Source organism: Exophiala oligosperma (assembly GCF_000835515.1).
Source record: "Exophiala oligosperma strain CBS 72588 unplaced genomic scaffold supercont1.10, whole genome shotgun sequence".
Lineage (NCBI taxonomy): Eukaryota > Fungi > Ascomycota > Eurotiomycetes > Chaetothyriales > Herpotrichiellaceae > Exophiala > Exophiala oligosperma.
Window position 1 is genome coordinate 700,330 of NW_015622827.1, and position 20,339 is coordinate 720,668.

At 50.1% G+C, this 20,339-nt stretch overlaps 7 protein-coding genes across 10 annotated transcripts; 5 read left to right on the forward strand and 2 right to left on the reverse strand.

Annotated features, from left to right (window-relative positions):
* Window positions 1–375: 375 nt before the first annotated feature.
* Window positions 376–2,361, forward strand: PV06_09429 (uncharacterized protein; the record flags this gene model as incomplete). Its single annotated transcript, XM_016410878.1, has 5 exons — window positions 376–513; window positions 566–619; window positions 688–1,660; window positions 1,720–2,181; window positions 2,285–2,361. The coding sequence occupies 5 exons, from the start codon at window positions 376–378 to the stop codon at window positions 2,359–2,361; spliced, it is 1,704 nt and encodes a 567-aa protein (XP_016258685.1).
* Window positions 2,362–3,208: 847 nt separating this feature from the next.
* On the forward strand, window positions 3,209–4,658 carry PV06_09430. 2 transcript variants are annotated; one of them, XM_016410880.1, is made up of 3 exons: window positions 3,209–3,419; window positions 3,476–3,935; window positions 3,994–4,658. In XM_016410880.1, exons 2-3 carry the CDS (start codon window positions 3,712–3,714, stop codon window positions 4,481–4,483), a joined length of 714 nt encoding a protein of 237 aa, XP_016258687.1. In that variant the 5' UTR covers window positions 3,209–3,419; window positions 3,476–3,711; the 3' UTR covers window positions 4,484–4,658. The 2 variants fall into 2 exon arrangements, with proteins under 2 accessions (XP_016258687.1, XP_016258686.1); XM_016410879.1 differs by having other exon boundaries at window positions 3,209–3,935.
* Window positions 4,659–5,509: 851 nt separating this feature from the next.
* PV06_09431 lies at window positions 5,510–7,717 on the forward strand. 2 transcript variants are annotated; one of them, XM_016410881.1, is made up of 4 exons: window positions 5,510–5,970; window positions 6,033–6,152; window positions 6,226–6,423; window positions 6,488–7,717. In XM_016410881.1, the coding sequence occupies exons 1-4, from the start codon at window positions 5,772–5,774 to the stop codon at window positions 6,604–6,606; spliced, it is 636 nt and encodes a 211-aa protein (XP_016258688.1). In that variant the 5' UTR covers window positions 5,510–5,771; the 3' UTR covers window positions 6,607–7,717. The 2 variants fall into 2 exon arrangements, with proteins under 2 accessions (XP_016258688.1, XP_016258689.1); XM_016410882.1 differs by having other exon boundaries at window positions 6,226–7,717.
* A 1,088-nt stretch (window positions 7,718–8,805) lies between these two features.
* PV06_09432 lies at window positions 8,806–12,728 on the forward strand. Of its 2 annotated transcripts, XM_016410884.1 has the most exons (5): window positions 8,806–9,719; window positions 9,769–10,256; window positions 10,310–10,647; window positions 10,700–11,235; window positions 11,335–12,728. In XM_016410884.1, exons 1-5 carry the CDS (start codon window positions 9,200–9,202, stop codon window positions 12,063–12,065), a joined length of 2,613 nt encoding a protein of 870 aa, XP_016258691.1. In that variant the 5' UTR covers window positions 8,806–9,199; the 3' UTR covers window positions 12,066–12,728. The 2 variants fall into 2 exon arrangements, with proteins under 2 accessions (XP_016258691.1, XP_016258690.1); XM_016410883.1 differs by having other exon boundaries at window positions 10,700–12,728.
* An 871-nt stretch (window positions 12,729–13,599) lies between these two features.
* Window positions 13,600–14,816, reverse strand: PV06_09433 (uncharacterized protein). Its single transcript, XM_016410885.1, has 2 exons — window positions 14,445–14,816; window positions 13,600–14,358 (listed from the first exon to the last, which is right to left on the reverse strand). Exons 1-2 carry the CDS (start codon window positions 14,741–14,743, stop codon window positions 13,734–13,736), a joined length of 924 nt encoding a protein of 307 aa, XP_016258692.1. The 5' UTR covers window positions 14,744–14,816; the 3' UTR covers window positions 13,600–13,733.
* A 1,113-nt stretch (window positions 14,817–15,929) lies between these two features.
* Window positions 15,930–18,372, reverse strand: PV06_09434 (uncharacterized protein). Its single transcript, XM_016410886.1, has 4 exons — window positions 17,497–18,372; window positions 17,431–17,447; window positions 16,901–17,332; window positions 15,930–16,846 (listed from the first exon to the last, which is right to left on the reverse strand). Exons 1-4 carry the CDS (start codon window positions 18,038–18,040, stop codon window positions 16,313–16,315), a joined length of 1,527 nt encoding a protein of 508 aa, XP_016258693.1. The 5' UTR covers window positions 18,041–18,372; the 3' UTR covers window positions 15,930–16,312.
* Window positions 18,373–18,789: 417 nt separating this feature from the next.
* PV06_09435 (uncharacterized protein) lies at window positions 18,790–20,203 on the forward strand. Its single transcript, XM_016410887.1, has one exon. It carries the CDS (start codon window positions 19,044–19,046, stop codon window positions 20,160–20,162), a length of 1,119 nt encoding a protein of 372 aa, XP_016258694.1. The 5' UTR covers window positions 18,790–19,043; the 3' UTR covers window positions 20,163–20,203.
* Window positions 20,204–20,339: the final 136 nt, after the last annotated feature.

The following is a 20,339-nucleotide window of genomic DNA, read 5'->3' on the forward strand; positions in this document are numbered from 1 at the left end:
AGCCTCCTGACTGCGTCGCCGAGGGGATGTTCGAACAAGCTCATGTTACAAGCATTTCTCCGTGCTTAGCTATCCTGGATGCTCGTCGGTGAAGGCGTTGCTGCAATTCCAGATGGGATCACTCCTGGTATCGTCACTTCTCCGCCCCTCCGCATCTCCGCTCCCGTTCTCCACGAGCTAGTGCATGATATGGGGGCGTCCCCGCCAGGAGAGCATCCAGGTATTCAATCGTGCACTTTGATTCCATGCGTCTTATGCGTGGCAGGGATGTAAACGAACTATAAGGTATGGCTCCCCTGCAGAACAGGCCCCAGGCTCCTCCCCAAAACACACCTTTCGTTGGCCGGTATAATCCATAATATTAATATTGTCTTCATGGCAGCACGAGACGTGACCGAAGTGGAAGCTGCGCTTCCAAAACATGCAGAGGAACTTGAGACAACCAGGACAACCCCGGACGTTGAGACCAACAACTTTCATGGCCTCGACCTGAAGACCATCCTTGTTTATGTGGTATGAATTTGTAAGGTCGTAACGAGACGAGCCGCTGCTGACATAGTTGCAGTCTGTTAATCTCATTGCCTTTGCCCAGATCCTGAACCTGGTGGGCTCCGGCGCGGTACGTTCTGATCGCAGGGCTTCTCCCTGGTTTGCGCAACACGGCAAAGACTGATTGCTTGTGACTAGTATGCAAGAAACATTGCTGCTGCCGTAGGTGGATCCACGGAAACAACATGGCTATCTCAGGTCATAGCCATTGTGACCTGTGTACTTGCACCACCGGTCTCCCAAGCAGCTGATCTTTGGGGCAGAAAGTGGCTGATTGTGATACTTACACTCTTCGGCTTCGTCGGCAGCATCGTCGTCTCCCGATGTACAAGCATGGCCATGGCCATTGGGGGAGAAGTCATTTCTGCAATCAGCTTCGGTGCCCAACCGCTCTTGTATGCCGTTGTTTCCGAAATCCTTCCACGACGTTTTCGACCAGCCGCCCAAGCAGGCGTCAATGTCTCGGTCGCTCTAGCTGGAATCTTTGGCTTGCTCGTCGGTGCGACTCTGATCGACAAGTACACGGAAGGCTTCAGGATATACTACTACATTACGGGCGCGATCAACGCCGTTTCCGCTATTCTCTGTGCATTATTCTACACCCCAGTTCCGCGACCTCTGCAAAAAACTTTGACGAGGGCGCAGAAATTTGGTCGACTCGATTGGATTGGCTATGCTCTCCTCTCATCAGGACTCGTATTGTTCAGTATCGCTCTCACCTGGTCTGACAACCCGTACTCGTGGGAGAACGCTCACATCATTGCACCCTTCGTCGTTGGGGTGTTCCTCCTCGTTTGCCTCGGTATATACCAGATCAAGCTCAAGAAGGACGGGATGTTCCACCACAGTCTTTTCCAACAGGATCGTAACTTTGCGATTGCGGTCGTCGGCATCTTGGTGGAAGGCATGTGCTTTTTCGCTGTAAATGACTTTTTCCCACTTGAATTGTCAGTGCTATTCCAGACGGATGCTTTTGGAGTCGGCTTGAGGTTCTCCATCACTTTCTTCACGCAGATCGTCGCGTGTTTTGGTATTGCAATTTACTCGTCAATGACCAAAACTATTCGCCTCCCAACGACTCTGGCGTTCTGTTCCATAGTGATATTTTTCAGTAAGTAGCGAGCTTGTGCTGCTCGATATTCGAACCTCCTAGGCTAACTCTTCCACAAGTACTATTGGCTACGGTCAAGACGTCCATCTCGACAGCGTTATGGGCTTACCCGATCTTTCTCGGACTTGGTTTAGGAATTTGTCTCACTTGTGTTGTGACAGCGGCGCAGATATCAGCACCACCAGCCCTGATTGCCATTACAAGTGGTTTGTTGATTTCGACCAGGTCTTTGGGTGGCTCTATTGCGCTTCCCATCTACACTGCGATATTCAAGTCCAAAATCACCACCAGCATAGGATCCGACATCGCTGCTCGAGTATTACCACTGGGAATTTCTCAGGAATTTCTCCCCCTATTCATCGCCGGCCTTACTACGGGCAACGAGTCGATTTTGATATCAGTACCTGGTGTAACGCCGCAGATCATTCAAGCTGGAGCACGCGGTCTACAAGAAGCCTACTTGTCTTCCTTGAGATATGTCTGGGTGACGGCTGCTATCCTTGCCTTTATCGCGGCTTCATGTTAGTATACGTTCTATTTATCCCGCCGTATACCCTCAGCCCCTTACGAACAAGGCATTTCAATGGATCGTAGATTTGCTAAGTTATATTCTCTCTCAAACAGGTTCGATGTTCCTCATAGATCCATCTCAGCAACTAAATATGCATGTCGATGCGCCGCTGGAGGAAGATCCCGCATGAAGCACACTGAGTATTAAAGTAGTGGCAAGTCGCAGGGAGGATGTATGCTTACAGCTTCGACAGAGCCCGTCGTCTTTTGGATCCACAGCACTGAGTCTCAGACTTCGGTATCGCCGGGTTGTGAGGCCTGTGTGAAAACTGTGGTGGAATTTGGCGGTCTGTAAACTTTCAAACTTGAACCAAGCTTCTATCTCATATCGACCTATAGATAATTCACATTTGTCTATGTGGAACTCACGTCGAGCGTCAGGAGCGATTCCTGTCTTCGGTGTCCATGCAGAATGTCCAGCAGTTCCCCACCGTGGCACTGGAAGTGTCCCCCTGAATCTCCTGGACTAGTGATGCAGAATTTCATGCTGCTTTAACCTGCATTTTACCGAATCACTACTCGCCTTGACGCTTTTCTGATACCTTACCAACACACCTCAACGAAACAAATTGAGGCCCGTCTCATGAATTTCCAACCAATGGACTACAAGATACTCTCCGATATAACCTCATTTGAGACAGAATGAACTCAGTGTTGGGGACCCTATGCTCAGGTAGCAACCCTTTCCGGTCCTCCTGTATTCAGCTCACTTCTGATTTCTCGCCCCCAAACCGCAACCGCGTACATGATCGCATCAGCTAATGGCCGGGTCACCGAAAATATCACTATCCGGCGTTATGCACAATATTGCGTACGGAGGTGGGACTCGCTCTGAAAGTTCGTCTCGCCGAGCAGGATGAGGTTAGCTGGAGAGCTACCGCATACTTATTTTGTACAAGCCTCGTGCCAAGACGAGGCTATATACGCCCTTTCACTTCCCTCACAACCCACGGAGCACGTTTCTGAGCCATCAGTGTACTGCAACTGTCAGGCCCACAAAGCTCACAGCAAGGCAGATTTCGACTCGCAATGATTACTGAGCGGGTTTGCTACCAGCCTAAATCGAGGCGGAAATTGTCCTTGAGAATCATGAGGCGAGAATAAATTCTTGCCTGACACCCGCAAAGAGGGGTTGATATTTCCAAGCCTTTCTTCCTCTCGATCTCGCTTTACTCTATTGCATATACGGGTACATGATGGCAACACTACTTCTCCTAGGTCTCTGTTTAACGTCACTGTCTGTAGGCGCTGATGTCAACCTCACGAGCTCCGGCTGCGTCGACCCTTCTGGGCTCCAATCTTGTCAGAAAAAAGCGAACGACCAAACCACCTCCTGCATCAACCAGGCGAAGCGCGATTCGAGTCAAGAAGAGCTCCTCGCTTGTAGCTGTGCGGATTACATCAACAACTACAACTGCTATGCCGAATTTTGTTGGAATAGGGTCTGGGAATGCGAGTATCAGGAATATATCATCTCGTACATGAACAACTGCGCCACTGCGAAACTGCCAGTGCCCTACTTCCCGGCTCCAGATGATGCTACCGATGCCTGTTCATGCAACCTGGGCAAGGTGCACATGGCCGTCGTGGACGCGATACAAGAGACTGCGACTTGTTCAAACAACGCCAACTCTGGAGACGCTTCGAGCAACGTGCAGCAGATCCAAGGATGTAATTGCTGTGAAATCAGCGGAGCACTTTCCAGGTAAACATTCATCGAGTCAGTTGCTGACACATCTGGAGGCTAAATTTACCGTCTGCAGTATTTTTGAGATCTGCCCCAACACAGATCCTACCCTTGTCGGGCTCTCGAGAATCAGTGATCTCGAGACAGAGTTGAACACGCCGTTCTCATCCTGCGGACAATACCTGGAGACATATGATTGCATTTCCTCACTCTCGTACTCGCTCGACGGCGTCAGTACATACCTCAAGCCTTCGGACCCTCTGCAGACTGGAACGGAAACTTTGAGTAACGGACCCGGGACTGTAACAACCCCAGCCAGCGGGCAGGTCTTCTCTTACACCAACGGTGGTGATGGAGTGGTGTATACCATCACGGCTGCGACTGGGGCTGCGGAAGTCGCTGCAACAACCCACGGCACAGGATCCGCACAGTCTGGAACCGATTCAACAGCTTCTGCGGCGAAAAGCACTGGAACAGCAAAATCGAGTGAAGCCCCGGTGTTGGCCAAGCGTACATCCTGGGCGCTGGCGATGGCTTGCTCGGCCCTAGTAGCGGTTCTTTTGTAGATGCTGGGTTAAGATTCATCGTATAATTTCCCGCGCCACGCCGTTTCAGATTTCGCTGCGATCTTTACGTGAAGTGGGTTCCTCAATATTTTCGAGCTTTTCTGACGCTGATGACCACCATACTTTTCAATTTGACCATAGATTTGAGGTCACAAAGCGATCACCCTTCCTTGAGAATTTTCTGTTGTCCAAACAGTCTCAAGCTGTTTGGTAATCATTTGTCCGCCCCACGATATGTACCTGGACATGAGGATTTGTTTATATTCTATGAATGCACTCGTGGTAGAAAGCCCACACTGGTCACATCCAGGGGCCGTGGACAGCGAACAGATCCACCGCACTGACCTAGACTCCGGTCACGGAGTATCGAGTCGAAAGAAAGACATCCGATAACCGACGCACTAGGGGATCCTCACTAAACCTCGCACAAAAAGAGTCTTCATAGCGTCTTAATCCTCTGGGCTGTAATCTTGCCTGTTGGCTGATTTTATCAACCCTTGGTATAAGAATTCGTGAAAAGTATCTAGATCCTGGGCGTTCTGAGGCAATTTATTCGTGTATGATCTTGAGATCGCCAGAGTCCAGTTAGCTTAGACGAAGGCTGGATCCAACTTGGTGAACAGCACGGTTTCGAGACAGAGGTTCGGCAAGCCAAGGGGGACTATGGTATCTACTATAGTTGGGCCGGATTATATAGCCAGTTGATGATTATCAACCTGCTCCAGACAAGACCACAGCCTTAGACGCGAGTACAAAGGAGAAAGACCGGAAATAGGACGGCATTTGAGTGACCGGTCGTAGGATTCTACTGTAAAATTGTACTGCCTCGATTATCGCTCAGGACTCGTACTCGTATCCAGGGCCAGTCGTGCTACATGCGAGTTGGGGTGAGAAGAAGTTGAGATGAAGCACCGTAATAAGTCGTTGGTGTCTTGTCTTAAAAGCGGCAACCGTCTGAGCGAGCGCCCAATGAGGTGAGAGCAGTTTCTTTGGCCGCCAAGCCTGTCGGGAAAACCGTTTGGGGAAGAAGCTTGCAAGCTGCGCCGTGCCATTGACGGGGGTGCTAGTAGGTCGATTTCAAGAGTGTAACGATAGACCTCAGTTGAACGAGCTCGATTACACCGGCAAATTTCTTCCTCGACTCGACTCGACTCCTCCTCCTCCTCCTTCTACCGCACCGATTCACACTGTCTGAGACAACAGATCAACTGATGACGTGACAATCCCGTTCGTTTTTCTCTGGACTGTTCCGAAAGCAACAAGCAAGATAGCAACAGCGACACAAACAATGGCTGACCTGCTTGACGCGAAACCCGTCCTCGAAGATACGTACCATCCCAGGGATGCTCTGGCGGCGTCGGTCCGCGGCATCACATATGCAGGTACCGCCGGCCTGTTCCTGGCGGCTGTGCAGAACACGGTAGCGAAAGAGAGCATTGGACCCTGGGGTGTATTTTCTCGGTTCGGCAAGACGATAGGGCTTTTTGGTAAGGGATCTCAGCGCCCAATACCGACTCAAAGAAGTGTGGACTGACATTGTTTTGGTTAGCTGCTATGGGTGGAAGTTATGCGTTTGTCAACACGGCTACCGCCAATCTCCTTGAAAGGAACGATCCTATGAATCACGCACTCGGTGGTGCATGCGCCGGTGCACTTGTTGGTCTGAGGAGTATGCATGCCATGAATTGAAAAAGTTTATGATTCCCAGACACAGTACGCTGACCGGGTCTTTTTCTGCACAGAGCGATCAATGCCCTCAACTCTCGGCAGTGCGTTTGCCCTGGGGGCTGTGATGTTTGTTGTTAATTATACCGGACGGCCTATTTTCGAATCGTCCTCGGATGCTCCTCAACTAGATCGATTAGCCTACAAGGATGAGGCAAAGACCAGATACAGGAGACCTCTGAACGAGACTATCAACGAACTCGGTGAGGGTAGAGGTGAGTTGTTTTCCATTTTCGGACCAGTCCATGATCAAGTTGGCTAAAATGGAATGTCACTTAGGTATCTATGGACCCGGCTACGCCGAAAGACGCAAACAAAGGATCAAAGAACGATACGGTATCGATGTTCAAGAACCATATTACACCAACAAATCCGCTGAAGCAGGGACGGAATTCTAGGCTTTAAGTTTTCCTGCTTGAAGACAGTCAGTCTTGCATCACAAGAAGAAGCTGGATGGTGCTGCGGTTGAAAACCCATCAACACCCAAAAGGCCATTCCATCGGAATAGTAGGAGGTCAGCTGCTACACATATTGTCGAACGGACAATTTAGATTGTGGACGCATGTACAGATATCCCTCAAATGAAACAGAGAGAAGCATGGCACCCGCCATGAAGTTTTTTTCATCACCTTGCATACAGGACTTCAGGAATCGCTCCCAAGCACCGCACGGTTGCAGTCTGTTTTCCGGCTGACTCATTGTTCGTGTCTTCTTGATGCCCGCATTCACCGGAACCAGATTGATTGTTTGAGTTCAACAGGCATCGGCTTATTGTGATCCAACATTGTACGATTGAAATTGAACCGTCCACGTGTGATCTTTGAAGCCATCGAAGTTGATGACCCCGGGACATCTGAGGTAGCATATGATGCGAATGATTCTCTCGGTTTGAGTCTTCGGTAGTGACAGAGGAATGGCTGCAGCATGTGAAGTCTAATGATACGTCTGGACCGGTGTGCGATACAAGGATGGCGGTCTGGACCTTTGAAGTTAAAAACATCGGCTGTGATTAGCTAAATCTTTTGACATTCAGGGGACCTCAGGAGTCTCCGCGGTCGGAGCTATCATTCAACCCTTTACGAGTACAACACCTCCGGCACGATAAATGATGCAGGCGATATCTACGTTGAGGATATGCAGAATGAGCATAGAACAAATTGGACACTGTCATGGGTAGCTGGGATGCTCTCTCGAACATCCTGTACATATGTAAGGATCGACTCCGGATGCCTCAACCCGTAAAATTATTTGCAGCAGTTGCGAGTTACTGGGCTCCGGAACACCTAACGGATCAACGCTGGGCTGGCGCTGCCACGAGGGCCTTTGGGAGGGGGTAGCAATAATGTCGCTTCCTGGACTCTTTGGGGGGACTTTATGACGCTAAGCGGCCCAAGTTTCTTCTCATCTGGGGACGTCGGTCGTCGATAATAGTTGATGGCGCAAGAGCCACTACCAAGATTCTCCAAGAAAGTCAGGCGAGGATGAGACCTTCATCAGGCCGAAGAGGCGGTGCAACAATGAATGATTCGTAGGTAGGTAGGTTTGTGGCATAGAAACCTGGTATACGTAGTACCAGCTGTCGTAAACATATACTCCAGGTATGTGTAATCTCAATGTTGACTCTTCGACTGGACGATGAGGTGGCTGAAAAGGCGCACTCGTAATCGTTCGAGTCGATGGTGTACAAATGTCTGCTGAAGATGGAGCTACAGTCGATCGGTGGGGAAGCTGCAGAGAGGCGCTACTAGAGTCAATGACTGATTGATGATGAAGCGTCCCCTCTGCAACCTCTTTCGGCCAACGTCGCAATTCCTGGAGCCCAACCTCGCACTCAATAGCAGAGAAGATCATTGACCCAGAGGCTTTACCAGGCTTCAATATCTCCGGACCAGTGTATGTATTATTATTATTTGTGAAAGATGGAGAAGTATTCCTTGATTAGGTATCTACCTAGGTACAGAATGGGACCCGAGAGCTTAACTTTAAGTTGCTACTGCAAAAATCTCTCTCCGAATACTGTAGAAATGAACTCCCAGTTCTCAAGTGCTATCTCTAGGGCATGTTCGGAGTACTCGTCGCTTGCATATACGGAGTAGCTGTGCGGCACATGCAAAATCCATCGACCCAAATCTCGAGTCCTGGCGGCTCATTATCACAGAGAATCAAGGGTCAGTTATGCTTTCCAAGGGTGTTCTTGTCGGTGGCTGGTGGTGGCTCTCATTGCAGTAGTTTCTGCGACTATCAGCGCCTCGGCAGAAAACGATGATGCAGAGCCATCATGTGCTTTTGTGTCTGACGAATGCAACGTGCGCAATCCCAAGGCGCAGGCTGGGCGATAGTGCGCCTAACAATGAGGCCCTGCTTGGGATCCATGACAATATTTCGGGCCGTCAGACTCGAAGGCCGCCCCAAGAGGTCCAGCTTGGGTCACTCCACGCCTACAGAGAACTATTGTACTGTAGCCCACTATCATCACTAGCTCACCCCTCCACTTGAGAGTCTGCTTCCCGCTTTGCCGGCCTCTGCTCCTCCGTCCCCGTTGCACTGCACAACCATCCGTCTTCGTCGCTTTGGCTGTACTTTATTGTCGACAGCATCTCAAGATCATCCATCTGTCTTCCTTGGAATCGACGTCATTCATTCTGCTTCTTGCTCCTCGACTTTTCCTGTGCTCTGCCGTCTTCCAGCTTCTCCCGTCGCATCTCATTTCCCTCGTGTTTCCTGTTACGTCCCACCGTCCGCATCGTTCCAGCTTTTGTCTGGTAACTTCGTCATTATCTCTCGTCTGTCGACCCCAAGCTCCGTCCCGCTGCTCACAGTGTCCTCATATTCATAACCAACCCATTACACAACACAATGCTGCTCTCGACATAGCCATCTACTTCAACACCCCCCCGATCTTTGTGTCCGTCGACCCTCTGTCTCCCTCTCTCACTCGAGCTCAATTCCTAGATCGAGCTTCCCGCCTATCAATACCAGTACAGCCACAAAATGTCTAGACCTATCACTCCCATATCGCCTGCACGCAGCCCGTTTCCCACTCAACCTGATCCCTCTCTGCAATCTGCGCGACCGACGAGCGTCCGACTACCGTCTTCTCGGCCAACCTCCTACATCGGCACCCAGCATACTGATGCCCCGTCAAATTATGATCATCCCAGCTCCTACCCCAACGATCCAGGTGCGATGTCGCAAACTGGCCTTGTACACGATGGAGAAGCCGTGACTGGAGAGGGGGCTCCCATGCTTCCTCGGTCAAACTCACAGATGTCCGGGTCGCAATCGCAAGTTCCGTCAAGAGGTGGAACTTTGAAGAAGAAGCCTTCCTTGCACAAGAGCGCCAGTCTCAGAAGGACGGCCAGCAAGAGAAGCAGTTACGCCGGATCGGTACGAAGCATGAAACTAGGCGAAAGGGAGAAGTATGGCGAAACCGAAGAGACGAACAGTGTCTTCTACTGTCCTGTTCCTACCTCGGGAAATCCCACCGAAATTCTAGCGAACAGGTTTCAAGGTAAGTCCGAGACACGACATCTGATAAGAACTTGCTAATACTTGTTCAGCGTGGCGCAAAGTCCTGAAAGACATCATCAACTACTTTCGCGACTTACACAAGACATACGAGATGCGGTCGAAAGCTCTCATGTCTACGTCAAACGTGGTCAACAATACGTCGATGCCGCCGAACTTTTTGTCTTCCGGAGGAATCAGCGAGGCCAACTACATCTTACGTGACTTTCATAAACAGGCTCTCAGCGAGGCCAACAAGGCGCGCGACCTCGAGAACGAAGTCATCGTTCAACTGACCGGTCTCCGGAGCGACCTGCAACAGAAAATCAAGGAGATCAAGAGCTTGTCTGGTGATTTTAAGAATTCAGTAGACAAGGAACAGGAAACGACCAAAAGGGCAGTTCGATCTCTCCAAGAAGCACTGGGTATGGTTGATACGGATGCCGCATCTACTAGTGGGAAGGGGGATCCATTTTTGGTCAAATTGGGCGTCGACAAACAGATCGAAAGGCAGATTGACGAAGAGAACTACCTCCATCGAGTGAGTCAACGCATTACTTTGAGGTTGTTGGACTTGGTTGCTGACTCATCCAGGCATACTTGAATCTGGAAGCCTCTGGTCGCGAACTCGAATCAATTGTGGTTGGAGAGATCCAGAAAGCATACAATGTTCTAGCCGGCATTCTCCGCCGTGAAGCTGACGACGCTTATGATACCGCCGAGAAACTCAAGGAAGGACCCCTTGCGATGCCCAAGGACCACGAATGGGACGAATTCACAACAAACAATAACCAGATGATCGACCCTCGCCGGCCGATTCGGCAGATAGGCAACATTGTTTATCCTGGCAAGGATCATCCGGCGGCCATCGAAGTGCGAAGTGGCATGCTCGAAAGAAAGAGCAAGTACCTGAAGAATTACACTCCCGGATGGTAGGTTCTACCCTTTGATTATGGTCATCTGCCTTGCTAATTTGGATTTCAGGTATATTCTATCACCAACTCATCTACACGAATTCAAATCGGCCGATCGTGTCACCAGCCAAACTCCGGTCATGTCACTATACCTACCGGAGCAAAAATTGGGCACACACTCCGAACCCGGATCCTCGTCACACAAATTTATGCTTAAAGGGCGACAAACCGGTTCAATGCACCGAGGTCATGCTTGGGTCTTCAGAGCGGAGACCCACGACACCATGCTTGCATGGTACGAGGATATAAAAGAACTCACCTCGAAGCGTGGCGAAGAACGAAACGAATTCGTCCGTCGAACTCATGCCCGATCCCTGTCTGGAAACAGCATGAAGCCAGCGAGCATAATTAGCTCCGAAGGCGGTATGGAGGAAGACGAGGCCGATCAAATCGCATTTGCCGGAGAGCAATCTGTCCGGGGAAACTCTATCGCAAATGAGACCGACATGGCTGGAGCCACTGGACTGGGTGTCCTCGGTGCAAATGAGGTCGAGGATTCTAGGTCAGAAGCAGGATGGCGTCCTCCTCAGCAACGACCAGCACCAGGTGGGCGTTTTCCATCCGACCTCAACATTCAGCGAGGCTTACAAGCACCGCTTTCCCCATCTAGTGGAGCCAGTTCTGACCAAGACCGAGATGTTATAGCAGCCGCAGGATCCCTTCCCGGAAGTGGCGTGCCCTTCTCGAACAGTCCCGACAGGCATACAGAGCTACAGCCAGCCACTGCACCAACCGTACCTCAATCTAACCCGATGAACACTAATAGCCACTATACCGCTGGCCAGCACCCAAATATCATGCCTGCACACACCACCATCTCACCGACACAGGACACCACCAGCCAATACGGCGAATGGATGGCGCCGATCGCAGCAGGCGCGGGAGGCGCTGCAGTTGGAGCTGGTGTGATGCATCACCATCAGAATCACCAAGAACAGGTGCCGCCTGAGAATATTAACAGCCAGATGGACGGAGCAGCGGCCATCCCAACCTCAGGTCAATCTTCTGCTCCGATACCGGTCGCGACCGCCGTCCCTGTCAATGCTCCAAGCGGTCCTCGTGCAATGAGCGAATCGACAACTGCACCAAGTTCAGCCGCCGGAAATGCTACATCATCTGGCACGGATACTGCGACTCTTTCGACAGTGCCTACCAGTACAGGCCTGCCTGCGGGCAACGAGAGTATGTTTGATGCGAATGGAGTCTTCACTGGGCCGAGAACCGCCAAGGGTGCACCCACAGACTATGTCATCAGGCCCTCGGAACGATCCAAGAGCCATACCACCATCAGCGACCTACACGTTCCTGGGGAGTTTCCAGCTACTCCTGGTCTGAACGAAGGTCCTAGAATGTATGGTGATGTGATCCAAAATTGAGGCAGGACAGAGCTCCGAAGGTCTCAAATTGCTGCAAGGGTGGCTTGAGGAGTTGGGAATGCATACACGCACGGGACTGGGATACTAGGCAGGTTGAGTATCATTTTCATATCATCTGCTGGTGGTATGTGAGCAGGGTAACACACAGAAGGGGTCGGTTCACTGGTGGGAGGTTATCTTGTTGAAAGTTCAGTTTGCTGTTTTTTCTTCCTTCTGAAAGATACCACACGATCGTTCTCTTGTTTCTGCGTTGGTTGGTTCTTTTTCCGCTGTGCCTGTTCCGAATGGTGAGGAAAACGACCAAGTATGCCGGGTTGCTTGACATAGTTTGAACAGCATTGACTTTTTTCCGCTCTACTCGTTCGTATCCAAGCGATAAAAAGGCCAACTAGGCAAAGATCCGAGTAGTCGAAAATGTCAAGCAAGAATAGCGTTCTAAGGACAGCCAGGGATAGCCAGGAATGGTAAAAATACATGGAAGAAACGTCTTGAACTTGATGAATATTATTCAATGCCTTGCCTGTGACATTTTTTTGCTGATGGTGATCGTGAAGAAGGGGCTTTGGTTGCGTGGTTATTTGTAGTTTTTTGGTCATCTTATTAGACAATCTACCTGATGCCACAAGTACGAATGATGACCAGATACCTCTTTTTTGGTTCGAGTACATGTAAACTTCCACCCGGTGGAAATCAAAACGATACTCATACTCTTGAATGATACCTACATACTGCGTACATAGGGATCGGGTTGGTGCCCTCCCCGGGTTATCTGTCACTGACGTCGTTTCCTTCCTAGTTGGGAACTGTAACCTGCCTTTTTGGGAAGAAACCTCGCCTTTTTCGTCGACCAACGGGAACAAAGGACACACCCCAAATGGGAAATCGGACTGATTTCTACTCCGTACCTAGCTAGGCACCTTCTGGCGAGGGAGGTTCAGCACGAGAAAGACGAGGCTACGAGGATCGAGAAACGAATCAACTCTTTTCTACTCGGGGTGTACGGTGTACCGTCAAAGAATCACTTTGATTCTGTTCTCAGGTACAAGGAGTATACCTAGGCAGACAAGAGATGAATACCCCGAGCAGAGTCGTCTATAGGCGAGCATGGAAGAAAATAAATAGTCACAGGAGGCACCCAAGGTGCCCAAGATACCGTAGGTAAAAGATGTGTATTTTACTGGTGTCAAGGGTAGAAGGGTAGAGAAGAGCGTGACAGAGTGACTGGTAGCGAACTGGAACAGGAAGGTCTATTGAAATCGCGCTGGGGGGTTGTCTTGGTGATCCTCGAGGTCGCTCCTTGGTTCTCTGTCAAACAGGAGAGATTCATTATCACAATGGCCATGCTGGGAAAGATTGGAAGCGACGAGCAAAACCACAATGACGATGAAGGATTGTCAGTCAATCGTCCTGTACGAAAAATCTATACGCTTCTCACGTTCTCACAACGTCTCTTTGCATACTCGTAGTGTCTACACTACTAACTGGGGTATACCTTCTTGCGGTACACTCAAGCTGAGGTAAGGCAGTTTGTGAAGGCAAATATATCATACATTCATTCATGGTCATGATTCATATCTTTACATGGACAATCACAAGTACAATGACTCTCATCTCGTCTCGTTGGTGCTTCTTGTCCTCCTCGCTACATCGTCATCGTCATTGTCATCATCATCCTGAAACATTGTATATCTGTGACAGTGTCTCGTGATCAAACTTTTTCATCGCAAAAGAATCCAGCATCGCCTTTGTCTCATCCATCGCCGCGAGAACGGGATGTATGGGTGCCGTGTTATTCTGCATGCTAGTCAAATGATTGCGGAGTTGTTTGTGCATCGAGTTCAGAGTTTCATCTTTCCTCTCATCCTCCTCCTCCTGTCCAAGAGTCTCAGCTAGACCATTCGGACGGCGGGAGTCTGTGTCTTCTGAGGAATTGGTAGAAATGCCCGTGATACTATTGATCCTTTCAACCCGGCCCAGTTGACTCGAGTCCATTTCGGAGTCGGCAAGTTTCCGAACCACCGGATGCAAACCGCGCTCTTTCTTCCGGCGAAGGTCTTTGGCGGACCTCAGACCCGTCTCGAGTGCGTCGAGTTCGGCCGTGTCGCGCTTCAGGAGTCGTCGTTCGCGCTTGATCTGTCGGCGGAGGAGGTGTGACGAGGACGTGTTCATGTTCAGGGTCGATTGAAGGGATGAGATGCGGTGGAGGGTGTTGGACAGGTCGAAAGGTGTGTCGTCTTGAGAGGAACTGGTGGGTGCGGGTGGGAAAGGCATGCGAGGGAGACGGGATATCAGTCTGTGTGTTTTTTCAAGACTTGTCAGCTTCTTTATTCAAGAGAAGTGTGGTGGCGAAATGTCGAGATGATCCAGAGAGAGTCCTACTTGTCTGCGATTTCTTCAACGATCTTGTCGTACTCTTCTTCCTTGAGAGCATTCTTGGTGTTGGCTTTGGACGCTTGTCCCGCGCGGGTTTTGCTGAGTGGAGGAATTCGCGCATTGCACCCCCTTCGCTTCGCTTCGACATTCAAAAGGATCTGTCGGACCTTGTCCTGAGATGATGTCGGTAGAGGCTTCCATTTCTTTCGGATGGTCGCTTGGGGGACGTTCTTGATGCGTGGTTCAAGGGCTGCGAAACGTGAACGCGTCTCGTCAGGTGTAGCAGATGATTTCGAAGGCGCCATCGTGTATTTTCAGTCCAGAGACAAGTCTGCTGCAGTAGTTCGACGCGTGAATGTGGCAATGATTCCGTCACAGAAAACGTCTTGAAATGTTGGAAAGACTGTGGCCGGAGACTTGTGATCAAGCAAGGCGCGTGTTGATGTATGTTTGGTTTCGGTTTAGCGTAGCCTTGTCGCATTATGGTGTACGGAGTATGGTCGCCGTGATCTTCCTTACTAACTGGGGCCACCGATCGTGAATCAGTCCATCACTCTAACCATGCCAGTCTTTGAGTCCTCTACCTTGGCAAAATGATGCCTTGTGCTCAAGCATTGCTAGACGTTCAGCCGCACCTGATACAGAAAGGGCGGTTGGATATCCGAGACACGATCACGAAGGCTGTCAATCTGGTTCAGCTCATACCCGTATACTCGTTACCAAGCCCACCTCGCTTCAAAGCTCTCAACTATGCATCCAGCCTTCACAGCCATGGAAGTTGTGGGTCAAGGGTGCATTCAGCCCACGCGCGTGGCCGCGGTCTCCCAGAAAAGACTGAGTCTGCAGGATTGTGATTCGGACTGATGGCTGGGTCTGGATCGTTGGTCAGCTAACCAACAGACATTGCGAATACGAGGACAAGAATCAGTCTCAGCCGCAACAGCGCCTGTGTCTTATGATTCTATAAGATGGGCATTCTGCCTGCCCTCAACACACTCTCCCAACCTCCGAAGTCTTTGCCCAAGTTCTGAATAACATCCTGACTGAATTTTGGAACTCTCCGTTAACGACTCGAAATGCCCATCCAGGACTATGGGGTCTGGAAGGGGAAGCCTGTATCCTACGAAGTCGACCCTCCACAAGATCGTACACCTCACATCAATTTGGTCTTCCAGAGTAACGGGCCAACACAACTGAAAGCAGCCATCAACGTCAAGTCCAAGACCAAGCCACACGAGTTGGTGTATTGGTTCGACCGTGCCTTCTCCAATCAACTGACTCAGTCTCTCGCGAATCTCGAGTACGGGTTTCAAGCAATTGATCCAGACGATCAACAGGCCAACAACTATGCACTTGACTACGCTCGGACGCCCGGCCGCCTGCAGCTCCAGGCTGGTCGAATTTTGCCATTTATGGAAGTCGGCCCAGACAATGACATTCTCGATCAACTTCAGCCGATTCTCGATGATGCTATCGAGCAACGGGCGGACATATATCTATATGGCTCGTCGTTTGGGCCGGGAGGGATCCACGAAGTCCACATGAACCAGGGAAGCGCCGGCTTTGACAATGGCGTCAAACAAGATGGAGGCTTTCTGCTCAGATTTCCTGATGGTCATTGGGAGGCAGTGTTCTTGGCTTTTGCTTCACAGCAGATTCCGACTGATGACTTTTCAGGGGATCCCCTGCCTGATAGTCGATCTCTGAAGAACATTATCGAAAGTGGTGGAAGGGCACGTCTTTGAAAGGAAAACACCATGCTCGTCCCCGGCTGAAGTATAGGCATCGGTCTCGTTGCTGTAATCGTTTGTTTGATAATGACAAAGTCGCAGTGTCCCAGAGAGGTACTCGCAGTTCCTCATTTTATTTTGTGTTTAGTAGGTATAGCGGAAACCTGGGACCCCTTCTATCAATCGGTCGCCTAGTCTAGCTCGGCGGTTCGCATGCCAGAACCATATTGTGCAGGCCGCAACGACAGCGATCATAGCTATATGACTTCCTATACTGACCCATATGGCCGTAAAGTACCGAGGCGCTTCTGGTTGGCGCACGATGTAACTCCCGGCAATTCCGCCTAGCCCATTACAAGCTGAGATGGCCGCTGCGACTGTGGCGCGTTTCCATTGTCCAACCACATTGTTGGCTTGATAAGCGTTTAGTGCCGCCCAATTTGAGATGTACGCTCCGGTAGCCAGGAAAGTGCCGATGTATCTGACAGTCACTTGACTTGGAAAACCGAGCATGCAGAATCCCACAATGAGACAGACAGCGTTGAAGATTATTACTGGAGCCCGAATTCGGTACTTGTCGCCAATATACGAGGATAAAAGGACCGGGATCACGGCGTAATAGTACGGTGGCGAGGCAAGTAATATTGCCTTGTTGGTGTCGAAGCCCATTCCACTTTGCTGGCCTTTTTATCAGTACGAGAAGGATGTCTTGTTCAAGGATGAGAGACATACCAATATTATTGGCAGGAAGTAACTGAGGGCTGTGGATACGATGTTCAGAAGGAAGAACAATGTACAGAAGATGTAGAGTTTGATGTCCAAGAAATTCACCAGGATGGCGGATACGGTTAGGGGTTCAGGCTTTCCACCATCACGCCGATCCTCATTGATACGTGAGATGGCCAAGATCTTCTCGTCATCTGATAGGAAGTGAAATGAGTTCTCGCATTGATCGGGAAATTCAACCATCCAGAAATATGTTATGATCCCGAGAAAGACGGTGACTGCGCCTTGGACAAGATACATGTATTGCCATCCACGAAGGCCATCACGGTGATCAAGATGGTTGAGGCCATAGTTGACGATCGAACCTGTCGCGAGGATTATGATCTCGCCCGATTGAAGGATTGCAAAACGAAGCTGCTGCTCTCTCCGGGTATAGTACTATCATGATATCAGTGCTGAAAGACGTGAAGAGCGGGCACACCCAAGAACTGGTGCGCATGTTGTCGAAGCATGCCGTTCTTCGTAGCGAGACTTACAGTTGAGATCAGATATGCTGGGAATAATTAGATGAAAGTTTCTCCCAAGAACATAAGGTCACTTACTCAGTCCAGGAAAGACACCACTCATGGAAATACCAAGGAGGACTCTTAGTGCAATCATCTGCCTCCAGGTAGTAATGGCGGCTGTGCACATTGTGATGATGCCAAAGGCACATGTTATGGTGGCAAAGAATATCCTGGGGCCCACCAGCCGGAGAAAAATTGTTGAAGGGAGCTGGAAGCAGATCGAGGCCACGGTGAAAATGAATATCGACACAGAGTAGCGATTTCCGACAAGGTCCAAGTCCGACAGCATGCTGGTCACCGAGGCTGACGAGATGATCCCACTGTCCAGCAAATTCAGACTGCACAATATGCCAGCGATCGTACATAGTCGGACGTCGATCTTTCGACGCAGGAGTAACTCTGCTTCAGCTCGGATACTCTCATCCTGAAAGCGATTCTGGATGACATCGACGTCCGGTTCACGACTCGTATCCTCGCGTGGATGCTCGACAGGCTCATCATTGCCATTTATGTAAGCGGCGCTCGAAGCCCTCGATTGACCAAACACCTTGATGCCACTCTTGGCCGATACGCTTGCCATCGCGACGATGACGACAGCTATGTCGGCACAGTTCACGAAGCTGGCGATGGCTACCTTGGCATCGAGAGAACGATGCACTCATATGCAGTAGGCGTAGCAAACAGTCACCGCACAACTAGCCAGAGAAATCTTTCAATGTCGCGATAACTGCGGTTCCACTGCGGGGAAATTCTGAACGAGGCAAGATAACGGCGAGTCATATTGTACTGTACTTTGGCATGGCCTCTTCTTGTCCCAGATGTGGATCGTCTTGCAGGGTAACACACAGTGCTACTTACTATGACATGACTTTTACTTACGAAAATGATTTTGGGAGGACTGGTGGAATGAAGGTATGTTGTTGGACCCGTGAAACAAGAGATATTTTATTGTGGCTTGTCAGCAAGGCTGAGTCGCACGTGATTGGTAAGGCTGATGTTGTCGGACAATTACGATACCCTGAAGCAAGGAAAGTGTTAGTCAAAAATAAATATGAGCATCGAGAAACGAAGGAAAGGCGCCCGTATACAAGGGAATTGCGGCGCATTCTTTGATCCTACATGTATCATTTAAGGATTCGTATTCTTACTCGTACACCGACCGGAGTTGAACGACAGGAGTATGCTCGGACAATATTTCAAATGACACGCCACAATCCTCCCGGATGAATGGAAGAATGCCACATCTTCCACTCCGCCGCACAGATGCAGCCGGGACAACATCGAAGATCGGGGCACATGCTACTGATCCTCCCGCTATACGTCCCACGGTTTGATCATCGGTTCCGTTTTCATTTCTTACTCGTACAATAGTCCAGCAAGCGACCATCCCGCATATCCTCAAACATGTCTAGCTTCCTGTTTTATTGACATCTCCATGTGTCTCACGCTCCATCCGAATTCTACTACTAATGGTTGCAGACGAACGTCTTCTTTCGCTCCCACAACTCCCCTCAAAGTTACCTACCACTAGAACACGTTGTTGAGCTTGCTCGTCCGATGGTGATCGGCCAACCCTGTGCAGCATGGTCGAAATAATCCCGCCTCCAGATCCTCATTCTCTACTGCCACCGCTACTAGCCTGTCTCCCTACGTCGTTTGCCTCTCCCAAACCTCCGCCCGTGCTGCTCTCTCTACTTTCACCAATACTGCGTCAGCGTCTTGATCTCCACACGTCTGCCTCGTCAAGAGACAACTGGGCGAGTTTATTATGTTGGGATGCACGAAAAGGAGATGTCCTCAAGGATAAGATCGAAGAGGCGGTTTTCGAGCCACATCCAGTTTCTGGAGAGATCGAAGTCGGTGACCATGATCAAATAAAGTATAAGCGGTTCGACGAGGAAACACTGCGGGCACAGATACCACTCCTAGATTGGCCATTTACAGCCTTGTACTTATGGTGCGCGGGAGGCGAAGAAGGAGGGAGTTCTTGGAAGTTGGCTGAGCTGTTACCGCATGACGCAGATCTACAAAGAGATCCGTCCTGGTCACCATCGATAACCGAGGCAAATGAATCTTCTCAGGAAAGACTGGTGACAGAGGCTCTACAAGAAGCAGACCGAGCGAATTCACGGACAACAAGGAACCTTTCCGTCCCACAAGCTGATGAGGACGATTACTGGGCAATGTACGACAGATCAGAAGGACGTACGCCCGCCAGGAAGACCCCAGTTGAACCAGCCCGCAATGGTCCATCAGAAGATGATTACTATGCTCGTTACGCCGATGTCCAGCCCGCTATGGACGCCCATGACCCGGATGAAGAGATGGAAGATACTGGAGATTCAACTTTGAATGGGCATTCCTTGCAACATTTGCTATCGGCCGGCCAGTCGGATTTGTTACAAGATCGAGAACCTCCACCATACCAACGGTTCTTCAAGGACAATCCTGAGGAAAAGGAAACGGCAGTCAATCAGCCAGCACCATCATCGCCATCATCGAGAGGATCGGACACGGTGGCACGGTTAGAGGAGCATGCCGAGCGGTACGGCGCATCTGAGATTGGGGTTAGGCAGCACATCAGCACTACTTTGAAGAGCATGTATCGGTTAGCAAAGAGCGCGGGCATGGATCGCGATGAATTTGATCGCATCGTTCAGCGGGAGTTGGAAACCTTGAGCATCTTTGACAGGCATGACTAGGAGCCAGCATTTGTCGGCCATTGAAATTATTTGACACTTAATGATCAAAGTAAGAATCTGTAGGCCACCCGCGTAGACTCTACGAGGGAAAAGATGGCAGTGGTTCATTAAAATACCCAAGAAACTAAGTAAAGTACCTTGTTCAAGCCCCTTTTTCTAAGGGGAACGCGACCTTCT